Consider the following 13,052-nt stretch of genomic DNA (forward strand, 5'->3'; position numbering starts at 1 on the left):
ACTTACCTTTACTACCGGTTCGCAGCAGGGCTGCGCGCTCTTCTGCGCATGCGCAGAGGCATTTTGATGATGTCGGGGTTGGTGGGCGGAGCCTCCTGCCAGTTTTACTACCGGTTCTATAGAACCGGTGCGAACCAGGGGCAACCCACCACTGCTGGGGTCACGTGATCCCCTTTTGGGGCCTTCTGACAAGCAAAGCCAATGGGGAAACCAGATTCACTTAACAACCGGGTTACTAACATAACAACTGCAGTGGTTCACTTAACAATTGTGACAATGAAAGATTGGGCAAAATTCACTTTAAAAATGTTTCACTTAGCAACAGAAATTTTAGGCTCAATTGTGGCTGTAAGTCGAGGACTCCCTGGTTCTTTTGTTTCTTGCTCTGGAACTTTTTTTTTTCTTGATTGATTATGCACCATTAAGTCATCTTATCAATCATATAGAACAGGGGTGAAATGCTCCCGGTTCGGACCAGATTGCCTGATCCAGTAGCGATGGAGGCAGGTGGTTCAGAGAACCGGTAGCAAAAATCCCTGCCCCTCCCCATTGCCCAGCTGAGCCGCGCAATCATCAGAGGCTTTTATTTTAATTTTTAAAAGCATTTTTTCTACAACCTCTTCGGCCGAAGAGGTTATAGAAAAAATGTTTTTAAAGGGAAAAAAAGCCTCTGCTGATCAGGCAAGTCAGCTGGGATCGTCAGAGGCTTTAAAAGCATGCCCACTCAGTCATATTACCCCACCACCAAGCCACGCCCACAGAACCGGTAGTAACAAATTTTACATTTCACCACTGATATAGAGAGAGTTTTTTTCCCCAGTCCTTCAGCTCTTCCGATAGTGCCTCCACCACCACTCTAACAACAGAGTCCATCCATCTTGCTGGTCATCTTCTCTTTTCTTCTGCCTTTCCCAAAATAACCTTTGGCTCTTTTCTAGATAAATTAACAGAGTTGGAAGGGACCTTGTAGGTCATCTAGTCCAACCCCCCCCTGCCCAAGCAGGAGAACGTACCCCATTTCTGACAGATGGCAGTCCAGGGTAACCCTATCTCCCAAAAGGGTTAATTTTAGTTTTCCCTCATTTGATGGTGTTTTATTTTGTGGCTGCAGACTTCCCTCTATAATAGTTGTTTTTAATTAAAATACTGTAATGTCAAACAAATGTAATACATCTATGGGGCAGGGAGCAGGGTGGGCCTCAGGAGACGACACCATACAGTAGTGGTCAAAATTGTGGAAACCTTTTGGGAAAAGTGTATTTTCTAAAACTAGCTAATAACACCATTTTTTGGGGGGGAGTAGTACCATAAAATTATATATCAATGGAAAGATAATTTAATCAAGAATGTAATGCAATAACTTTTATGAAGGATTTGCTATTAGAATAGCAGTTACAGAATAAAGAAGAAAAGTGAAACACGTAGAAAAAATGAGATATACAAAAATTATAACCATGTCAGTTAATACTTAGTTGGGGAACCTTTAAGCATGAATTACAGCCTTACAGCGTCTTCCCATGGAGTGAACCAAGTCTTTTAGTTCTGCAGCTGTTCTAATGTGAAACCAAGATTGAAGGATTGCTTCTATTAACTGAGTTTTATTGCTGGGTCGCTTCTGACTACCAAGTTTCTTTAGTTGGCTCCATAGATTTTCAATTGGGTTAAAGTCTGGGCTATTCCCAGGCCATTCTAGCAGCGGAATAGGATTATCTTGAAACACCCCCCCCCCCAAAAGTAGTGTTATTAGCCATCAAACCTCAAAAATACACTTTTCCCAAAAGGTTTCCACAATTTTGGCCACTACTGTAGGTATCCCATCAAGGGCCTACAGGAGAAAATTGTTTCTCTGCATCTGACACTGCATCTGCCTGAGCTCTGAGTCTCTCTCTCTTTCTCTTTCAGCCTGATCAGCGATCTGGACATCCGTTGTTTCACCTATGACGGCTTTGGGAAGGAGTTTCTCAAAAGCCAAAACTTGAGGCCTGACTCGGTCATGCAGGTAGTGCTGCAGCTGGCGCATTACAGGTGAGCTGGCAGGTGAAGTCAAAGGATGACTTGGAGAAGCGGGAGGACGAGGGTAGGATCCAGAATTTGAAACAGAAGCGTCCAATCTCGGGTGCCTGCAGATGGATTTTCAGGGGCTGCGACTAAGAGTGGTTTTGGGTATCCCTTAATCAGGGGTGGGCTTCAAAAATTTTAGCAAGGGGTTCTCTGCCCGGTTGCTGGGTGGATGTGGCCATGGTGGCATTGGCCTAGCCGGCCTTCTGCATCATGGGGAGGGGGAAGCATTTTTGCCCTCCCCAGGCTCCAGAGGCTTTCCTTGAGTCTCCGGGAGGGTGAAAACGGCCTCCCCAGGCTCTGGAAGCCCACAGGAGGCCAGAAACAGGCCCGTTTCTGGCCAACCTGAACTTCCGGTAGGCCCGTTTTTTGCCCTCCCCGAGCCTCTGCACACACCCTGCACTTACCTACATCCAAAACAGGCCGCTTGGGGACTCCTGGGAGGAGCAGAATGGTATGGGGGGGTCAGCCAGGAGTGGGATTTGGGGGTTTTCCAAACTGCACAAAATCTTAACTAGAGTTTCTCCCGAAATGCTTTTAAAAGCCTCTGACGATCAGGCAACTCAGCTGGGATCGTCAGAGGCTTTTAAAAGCATTTTTTCTACAACCTCTTCAGCCGATCAATCCCAGCTGAGCCGCGCGATCATCAGAGGCTTTTTTTTTTACTTTTAAAAGCATTTTTTCAGCCGAAGAGGTTGTAGAAAAAAATGCTTTTAAAATTTTTTAAAAAAGACTCTGATGATTGCGTGCCTCAGCTGGGCATGGGGGGGAGGCAGGGATTTTTGCTACCGGTTCTCCGAACCACTGGCCGCCATCGCTACCGAATCGGGCTATCTGGTCCGAACCGGGAGCATTTCACCCCTGGACTGAAGGGATGGGTTTCTAATTCCTTTATCTTAACTGTATTGCCTGAGGGAATTCAGAGTTTGCTTTTCTTTTGTCTTGTTGTCACTCCAGTTCAATAAAAGCTTCCTTTTGAAATGCTAAAGTTTCAAGAGCCTTTGCTTTCTTGAACGAGGAGGAGAGGCTGGACCTTACGGTCACCTTCTCAGCTCAAAATTCTCACAACAACTTCACACCTGTGGATTGGCTTACCTCCGACTGGACAGAGGGAAGGGATTTCTACAACTTTTAACCTAACGGTTTTGAGTGGGAACTTCAGATCCTGCCTGTCCTCCTTGCTATCACTGTCTCCCCATAAAAGTTCCTTTTGAAATGCTGCCAGTTTCAAGAGTTCCGCTTTCTTGAGGGGACAGGAGAGACAAGTCCTTACAGAACCTTTTCACTGCGTGTGTGGGGGGGAAATCTCCTTTTGTACCCGTAAGGTTTCTCACCTAAGAGGCATAGTTCTGATGGTGCACGTAGAGTGTGTATTACAACTGACCTTTTTCCCTTTTCTAGAGCACACGGGCAATTGTGTCCCACCGCAGAGACAGCTTCGCTTCGTCGCTTCCATCAGGGCCGGTCAGAAATCATACGCTCTGCTACCTCAGCTGTGCTGGCCTTTGCCCAGGCAATGGGTGATGAGAACTGCCAGGTATTCAGCTTTCCACCTTGATGCCTTGGTGGTCTTTTTTTTTTTTTTTTTTTTAAGTTTGGGGTGACAACCCACTTCATCAAGTCCCCATTTTATTTCAACCAGAATAACAGAGTTGGAAAGGACCTTGGAGGTCTTCTAGTCCAACCCCTTGCTCAGGCAGGAAACCCTATACCAGTGATGGTTAACCTTTTTGGCACCAAGTGCCGAAACTGGAGTGCATGCACGCGTGTGCAGGCCAGAGCGCCAGAAACCGGAAGAGCAGTTAGTGATGGTGCTCCTGCCCACAAAGAGGGCTCTGTGTGCCACCATCACCATCATGGCGAATAGTACCGCCAATTATTGAAAGAAATTCTACCGTGTTCCCCCGAAAATAAGACCTCCCCGGATAATAAGCCCTCCCCCCAAAATAAACCCTTTCTGGAAAATAAGCCCTCCCCGAAAATATTTAAACGCATGCACTGCCATTTCCTCTGGTTAGGGTTAGGGAGACAGAGCTGGAAATCAGATAGATGGCAAGGGGAGCCCTATCTTGCTCCACGCGCCCCAAACTAATAAGACCTCCTCAAAAAATAAGGCCTAGCGCTTATTTCGGGGTTCAACAAAATATAAGAGAGGGTCTTATTTTCGGGGAAACACGGTACCTCATCATATTTGAGGGCCTTCAGATTCATTTCTGGATTAGTCATATGGGGTGGAATTTGATTCTGCCAATCCTGCTAGTTTCTGTATGTGGAGAAGTCCATTTTTCTCTTCAAGTAGTCTTGGCCTTGTTCTGGCCTTGGTCTTGGGACAAGTAGGAAAGTCTCTGTTACCGACAACAATCTCTTTTCCATGCATCTTGAAATTAAGAGTACAGATAGTCCTCGATTTATAACAGTAACTGGACCCAGAATTAGGGACACAAGTCATGCTAGTCATTAAACGAGTCACTACACGACCATGCCTGTTTTTACAACCTTTTTTTGTGGCGGTTATTAAGCAACTGCAGTGGTTATTAAGCGAACACAGCAGTCATTAAGTAAATCCATTGTCTGCAATGGGTGTTCTTTGCCAGAAACCAGAAGTAAACAACCATTTCCAGCAAAAAAAATGTTGTAAATCATGGTTCCATGATTACGGGATGCTGTAAATCAGCGGTCACCAACTGGTGGTCCGTGGACCACTGGTGGTCCGCGAGAAAATTTTGGTGATCCACAGAAAAATTACTTGCATTTTTTATATTGTACTAAATCAGGGCTCCTACGGCCCCTGGGCCGGATATGTGCAATGAACGCTTGTGTTACTGCAGAGAGTCTCCACCTTCTGGGTGTTTTGGTGTGGGTTGAAGGGGGGCAGAAATTCCAACTTGGGGTCTGCTTCAGCCTCTTGGTGTGGAGCTTTGGGTGAAGGCCGCTGGTGGCAAAGAGCCGGAGGGCCTTGTTCCAGTGGGACAGCATCATGGCCTGGAACTGGCTGACCATCTCAGCCCGCTGAGCCTCCAGGTGCCTATACCTGGCCTTGCACTCCCGCAGGTCTTCCCTCTGCTTGGAAAGCCTATGCTCCTAGTCCTCAGTGAGGTGCTTCTGCTGAGCCTCCTTCTTGTTCAGATCCAATTTGAACTGAGCTGTTTTGCCAACTCTTTCTCATGGGTGGCTGCTTAGCTCCAACAACTGCTTCCTATTGGGGCCCTAAGGAGCCCGGGCGGGCAGGTTAATAGTAGCGAGTAGAGGCTGGCAAGGCGCCCCTCAATGTGATTGACATTGAGTCGGCCACGCCCACTCAGTCACATGACCACCTTGCCACGCCCACCCAGCTGGTCATTAGGCAGATCATATTGGTGGTCTGCGGGATTTAAAATTATGAATTTAGTGGTCCCTGAGGTCCGAAAGGTTGGTGACCCCTGCTGTAAATGACCACAAATGTGGGTTGGTTGCTCAGTGTCCTAAATATGATCATGTGACCACAGGGTGGTGGCAGCAACCATCAGAACTTCGAATTTTGATCGTAACTCAACGCTCGAGAGGTTCATCATAACTTTGAACGGGCGCTAAACCAGTTGTAAGTCAAGGACTGCCTCTATCCATGTCAACATTTAGATTTCTCTACATACAGGTAGTCCACGACTTACGGCAGTTCATTTAGCGACCGTTCAAAGTTACGACGGCACTGAAAAAAGTGACTTATGACCATTTTTCACACTTACGACCTTTGCAGCATCCCCCATAATCACGTGATCAAAATCCAAATGCCTGTCACCTGCTTCCTATTTAGGTCCGTTGCTGTGTGCCAAGGCCCTGTGGTCACCTTTTGTGATCCTTTGACAAGCAAAGTCAATTGGGGAGCAGATTCACTTAACAACCGGTTACTAACTTATCAACTGCGGTGATTCACTTAGCAACTGTGCCAAGAAATGGAGCAGAATTCACTTAACAAATGCCTCACTTACCAACCAAAATGTCTACCTGCATTGTGGTCATAAGTTGAGGACTACCTGTATGTTAGTAGTGAGACTTTCAATGAGTTCTTGGAACGTTCTTCAGAGTGTATGGTCTGAAGGTTCCTGTGTCTTGCAGGCCTCTTCTGGTATCTAAAATCCACGTCTCTTTTTTTTCACTAGGCCCCTGAAAGATTATCTCTCCTGAGACAAGCAGTTGAATTCCACAGCACCCTGACAGAGCAGGTAACTTGTCTCCCGGGAGGGAGTGTTGGGTAGGAATATTTATTTTTAATGTCTTCAAGTCAGCCTTGAAGTTGGCAACGTTTTCCTTGACAACATTTTCAAAAATGGTTTGCCATTGCTGGCTTCTTATGGCTGAGAAAAAGTGACTGGCCCAAATTCAACAAGTTGGTTTCACACGTAAAGTTTTCCCCCTCCGGGTTTTACCCTGGTAGTTGCGACCGACTTTTTTGGGGGGGGGGTGATCTCTGTTTCTTAAGCCAAAGAGCCAGCACTGTAACCAGCATAATAACATGCTGCAGTGGACAGCATATGGCGAAACATGGAACGCTGTTACCTTCCCGCATACTTAGATGTGGTACCTATTCATCTACTCGCGTTTGCATGTTTTCGAACTGTTAGGTAGGCAGGAGCTGGGACAAGTGACAGGAACTCACTTTGTCTTGCGGCACTCGGGTCTTGAACTGCTAAACTATAGACCTTTAACAGTCGTAAGACTCGGCATCCTAACCACTGAGCCACCCACCACGTCTCTTATTTCATGCACAAGGCAAGACTAGAATGTAAAGTTTTCCCTATTTTTAGCCCAACACCTTTAACCACCACGCAACTCTCCAATATGAATTGCTGACCCTCAAATCTTCAGAGTTCGCCTTGTTCTGCAGAAATAATTTTAGAACCTTAGAAATGTGAGATGTCACCTTCTTTAGGACAATGAAGGACAGCAATATTTTTTGGGGCAAGGAAAATGGAATAAATGTTGGGAGGTTTATTTATTTATTAATGAAGTATTTGTTTACTAGTTTAGAGCTGTGTTTCTCAACTTTAGCAACTTTTAACACATGTGGATTTCAAGTCCCAGAATTCCCCCCTCCCCCCGGTCAGCCATGTTGGCTAGAGAATTCTGGGAATTGAAGTCCATCCATCTTAAAGTTGCCAAGGATAAGGAGCACTGGTTCAGAGGGTGCCAACTCTAAATAACTGGGTGGCTCATATTGAAGAAAAGCAAGAACAAGAAAAATAAGCAACAAATATCAAAATGTTCCACATGAGTTCAATCAGCACTGTGCCCCAAGCCCTGAGAAAAAAACCATGGTTTTTAAAGACTTTTGGAACACCATCAGTGTAGGAGCCATATACATATCAGAGGATGCTGTTCCAGAAGGCAGGTGCCGCAACAGAGGGAGTGTACTTCTTATGTCTGGATCAGGGGTGTCAAACTCAAGGCCCAGAGGCCGGATTTGGCCTGTGGGGTGCTTAGATCTGGCCCACAGGGCCGCTCTGGAAACAGTGAAGGACTGGCCCATGGTGCTTCTGCCAGCGAAAACAGGCTGCTGATCTCCGTTTTCAGCTGGGACTGCCTCCTGCAACTCTCTGCCAGTGAAAACGGAGCTCGGGAGGACTGTAAGTTCCATTTTTACAGGCTGAGGGTTGCAGGAGGCCATCCCAGCCGAAAACAGAGATCGGCAGCCCGTTTTTGCTGGCAGAGGCACCACAGGCCACCAGAGGCGCCCTCGACACAAGTGACGTCAAGCTGGCCATACCCACTCCAGTACCCTGAGGTCAAATACAACCCTGATGCGGCCCTCAACGAAATCGAGTTTGACACCCCTGGTCTAGATGAATCACAGTGTTTTCTTGAAGGGGTACCAAAGACACCCAGCCTGCTGAATTTCACTGAAAGAACAGAGGCTATAGGTAGTCCTTCCTTAATGACAGATTGCTTAGTGTCCATTCAGAATTTGCATTCGTGGCTGTTTGCAATGTTCTGTGGCCATGTGATTGTGATTTTCAGTGTTTTTTGTTGTTGTTGTTGTTGTTGTTGTTTTGCAGTTTCTGGTGTTTACTTTCAGTTTCTGGCAAAAAAAAAGCCCATTTCCCTTTGGCTTAACATACTGTATAAAACATCAGGTTATTAATAAACATGGTTTAAACCAGGGATCTCCAAACTTGGCGACTTTTAAGACTTGTGGTCTTCAACTCCCAGCATTCCTCAGCCAGCCATGAAAGTTGGATTCTGGGAGTTGAAGTCCACAAATCTTTAAAGTTGCCAAGTTTGGAGACCCCCGATTTAATGTGTGGAGCATATATGAGTTCACTCCATCTTCCAGGGATAGCTGATTTTGTGCAATGTCTTGCAGGCTCTGGATGGACAAGGCATCGACTGCCATTTGCTTGGGCTGAAAATGGAGGCCATCGCGGATGGTTTCCATGTGCCCGAGCTTTTTATGGATATTTCCTACACCATGGCTTCATACTGGAAACTCTCCACAGGACAGGTACAAACAGCCTGCTCCAAATTTGTACTTCTTTGCTATATTCCTGTATTACTCAGGTTATGATATCTCCGTATAGGTAGTCCCTGTTTGTTGACTGTCTTTGATAGCAACCATTGGCAAATACAATGATAATAAATGCTAATAAAACATTCATTTTCCCCACAACAAAAGCCAATGCGAAACTGATTAAGGCCCAGTCAGTTTCAGGAAGCAATTGTGAGACAAGGCTGCTGAAAAAAACAGCTCAGGAAGAGATTCCTTGTTTTTAACAGGATTGGGGGGGGGGAAATGATTTATGACCATTTTTCACACTTATGACCATTGCAGCATCCCCTTGGTCACCTAATCAAAAATTCAGACTTTTGGCACCTGAACTCATATTTATGACAGTTGCAATCATGTGATCACTTTTTGGGACCTTCTGACCAGCAAAGTCGATGGGGAAGCCAGATTCATTGAACAACAGTGTTTCTAACTTAACAACGCAATGATTCACTTAGCAACTGTGGCAAGAAAAGTCGTAAAACAAGGCAAAACTCTCTTAATGAATGTTTCACTTTTTTTTTTACAGTCAAGTTTTTTATTTATATATAAATATTTTGAAGGCAGTGTATTGTCCAGGCATTTTGTTTTACAAAAAAAGAAAATAACAGATATACTGATAGTGATAATAATAATATGCATAATAATTATAACAATATTTATAATTATATTAATTTATGATCATAGTAATTGTACTATTATGCTTATAATTATAATAATTGTAATTATATTTTACATACATATAACAATAATCTTTCTTCGTCTAACTTCTACCTCTTATCTTATCCAACCATTGATAAAACCTATTCCCACATTGAATAGTACTCTGTATCTCCTTTATCTTTCATTTTCAATGTTACTCTATCCATCTCTGCACAATCCAATATTTTCCGAATTATATTTTCATCTGGTGGGGTGTTCTCATTTTTCCAATATTGTACGAATACAATTCTCGCTGCTGTCAATACATGTAGCATCAAGTATATAGTCCCTTTATCATAGGTTTCATATACCGTATTTTTCAGAGAATAGGTCGCACTGGAGTATAAGATGCATCTTAGTTTTTGGGGAGGAAAGTAGGAGGGGAAATTCTCTCTACCAGGTATTCATCTGGCTAGTATCCTTAGTCTGGTCAGCTTCAGCACATTAGTTCACTGGTTTTGAGCGTGCATACTCAAAATTTTATCCCCTGGTAGGGGATAAAAACCAGGTTCTAAAGCACAGCTGATCATCGGAGGGAGCAGCAATGAGAAAAGCAGGCGAAGCTCGGAAGATCGCTTCACTTGCTAACGCCTCGTTAGGGCTGAAAAAAAGCTTCGAAAAAGCTACATTCGGAGTATAAGACGCACCCAAATTTTCAGCCTCTTTTAGGGTGGGAAAAAGTGCGTCTTATACTCCTAAAAATATTTCACTTAAAAACAGAAATTGTTGGGCTCAATTGTGGCTGTAAATTGGAGGACTACCTGTGTTCAGATGTGTTTTTTTGACCCCACTTTCCTTTGTCTTTCAGGTCGCTTCCCGCACGGACTGCATCATGTGTTACGGGCCCCTCGTGCCTGACGGCTACGCTGTTTGCTATAACCCTTTGCCTACCCACGTTAATTTTGCCATCACCGCCTTCAACTGCTGTGAGGAAACCAATGCCACTTACTTAGCCGGAAACATCCAGAACGCCCTGGCTGATGTGAGGGCCTTGTTGGGGAACTTTGGAGAGGGCCAGCCTGAAAGACTCTGAGAAATATTTTGAACTTCACTTCAGACTTCAACGTGACTGAGGGCGTCTCTCTAGTTTGGCCAACAGATGACCCGTCGTCGTTGCTGAGAAATCCCCAATCTCTCCCTTGCTTTCCTTTGGGCCAAAATTTGGGATGCGGCATCCATCAGCACTCCTAATCCATAATGTCCTTTGCTAGCCCTTAACAGGGTTTGTGGGGAAGTGGCTGTCTTTATATAAATATATATATACATACATCTTCTAAATGCAAGATCAGATCCTAATTTATTTCCAGAATAAAGACATTTAAAATATATATATATCTCTCTCACAGGAAAGGTGCTGAGTTAATTTCTTGTTTAGATCAGTGAAAGATTTTTTTAAAAAAAAACAAAAATTATGACTGAGTTGCCAGTCCATTCCAAACTGACCTTTACAGCATGGTGAACTTTGATTGTGATTCATGTTCACATTGTGCCTTACTTTAGCTGTCCCCAATTTTTTGAGCACCTAGGACCGCTACTGGGGGTGGGTGGGGGGGCGGGGTATAATTTCCTGAGCTACCTATCTCCTGCGCATGCGCAGATGAAACTTCACTCACTTGTGTGGCCTAGTTTCTAATGGGCCATGGCCTGGTACTGGTTTACAGCCTGGGGTTTGGGGATCCCTGCCTTACATGCTTTTTCCCCAGGGGTTCTCAAACGTTTGGGGTAGGATGACCTTCTGAAACGATGAATTGATTTCTGGGTCTTCCACCCCTTAAAAGAAATTGCTTTCATTTGGGATGAGGTTTGGCAAAAGAAATAAAAGGCATCACGGTTAAAAATCTAATCTGTATCCAAAAGGGATTCTTAAACTTTGCAGGGTTACAAAAGGCGGACGTGAGGAGCAATGACTTGTGGCATCTTCCATTCTGTCAACCTAGCTCTGTTTTTTGTTTGTTTGTTTGTTTTAAAAAAGTCAATCACTGTCAAGTTTCTATTCAGGATTGCAAGATCCAGGAAGAAAGATTTCCATTGACATTTTAATTTTATTTCAGATTTAATGCTGGCAAAATCAATGATGGTAAAGGTGTGTGTGTGTGACTGATTACCAAAAACTGAAGAAGGAAAACTTCAGCTGTCATTCATTAGCAAATTCATTAAAACAGGATCTCTATGAATTACGTGAACTTCTTCCTGCCAATATTGCATAACTCTATGTTTCCTAAACTTTCCCCTTTGTTTGTTTTTTGCAAAAAGTTTTTTTTTATTTTTCTCAACACACAAATTACATCTTTTTGGAACAGAGCCCTCATCCGGTCATCAATTTATACAATTTTTTATCATCTTTTAACAAGATTTCATATATTCTATTTTGCCATAATACTTATTTCTTAATCTTAAATCACCTATCTCAACTAATACCATCTTAAAAAGATTTATTCAAATTTACTTAATCAAAACAATTACCCTTCTATTAATCCCCCTTAAATCTTAATTCAATTAATACCTCATAGTACATTTCACAATTCTTACCCTAAATCCTCACTATTAACAATACTTAATCTTAAATCACCTATCTCCCCTATTACCATTTTATAAAAAGTTTACTCTTATTTATTTAATCAAAACGATTACCCTTCTATTAACCCACTTTAGATCTCAATTCAATTAATAACTCATAATACATTTCACAATACTTAGCCTAAATCCTCACAATTAACAATACAGGTCACACATGTTTATATTCCAAAATCTTATTTCAGTTTCTAAAACTTCCCCATATTTATTATTACTTCATATAATGCTCATTAAATCTTTATTTCCTTATTACTTCACCAAATTTAGATCCTATCTCTAATCCCAAAAATATAGCAATTTAACATTGAAACATAGTTCTTAATTCAAATAAAACTACAATACAATTTCAATCATTTCCCACAATTCTATCTCTTTAACCATATCATTTATATAAAAACTTTCCCCTTTGTTATCCAAAACCACTTTGGATACAGATTTTGGGGACTGGTCCTAAGCCCTTCCTTTCAGCACCATCATAACTTCAAACAGTCGCTGAACGAATGGTCAAGTCCTCGAAGACTATGCAGGTAGTCCTTGACTTACGACCACAATTGAGCCCAGAATTTATGTTGCTAAGTGGGAAATTCGTTAAGTGAGTTTTGCCCCATTTTACGATTTTTCTTGCCACGGTTGCTAAGTGAATCACTGCACTGTGTTAACTTAGTAACATGGTTGTTAAGTGAATCTGGCTTCCCCATTGTCAGAACGTCATAAAAGATGATCACATAAGACACTGCAACGGTCATAAATATGAATAGGTTGTCAAGCATGTCAATTGCGTGACCGTGGGGATGCTGCAACGGTCATAAGTGTGAAAAATGATCATGTCGCTTTTTTCAGTGCCGTTGTAACTTCAAACGGTCACTAAATGAACTTTGTAAGTCGAGGACTAAGACTCCTGGTGGTGCAGTTGTTAAAGTGCAGTACAGATAGTCCTCAACATACAACTGTTCATTTAGTGACTGAGCGGACACTAAATGAACTGGTGTAAGTCGAGGACTATCAGTATTATACAAGAAAAATATCACTGATTTTCATGTCATTTCAATCGCCATTGGTAATTTCATCCATTTTCCCTTGAGAGGAAAAGTTCGGCATTTTCAAATATACACGTGTACATATATACAAAATATACAAAAGTACATGTGGCAAATGTCCCTGTTGCAATTGGGCAATATGGTTTGTGTGTTCTTACCCAAAG

At 43.1% G+C, this 13,052-nt stretch overlaps 1 protein-coding gene across 1 annotated transcript in view; it reads left to right on the plus strand.

Annotated features, from left to right (window-relative positions):
• Positions 1 to 11,451, plus strand: part of LOC117667840 (carnitine O-acetyltransferase-like) — a 64,926-nt gene extending 53,475 nt beyond the window's left edge. Inside the window, exons 10-14 of the mRNA XM_034421451.3 lie at positions 1,903 to 2,025; positions 3,460 to 3,595; positions 6,195 to 6,257; positions 8,396 to 8,533; positions 10,086 to 11,451. Coding sequence (XP_034277342.2) covers positions 1,903 to 2,025; positions 3,460 to 3,595; positions 6,195 to 6,257; positions 8,396 to 8,533; positions 10,086 to 10,310 — 685 coding nt within the window. The 3' untranslated portion in view covers positions 10,311 to 11,451. The remainder of the gene's footprint in view (positions 1 to 1,902; positions 2,026 to 3,459; positions 3,596 to 6,194; positions 6,258 to 8,395; positions 8,534 to 10,085) is intronic.
• The last annotated feature ends 1,601 nt before the right edge of the window (positions 11,452 to 13,052 follow it).

This window comes from Pantherophis guttatus, chromosome 2 (genome assembly GCF_059756535.1).
Source record: "Pantherophis guttatus breed Tessera chromosome 2, ASM5975653v1, whole genome shotgun sequence".
Taxonomy (NCBI): domain Eukaryota; kingdom Metazoa; phylum Chordata; class Lepidosauria; order Squamata; family Colubridae; genus Pantherophis; species Pantherophis guttatus.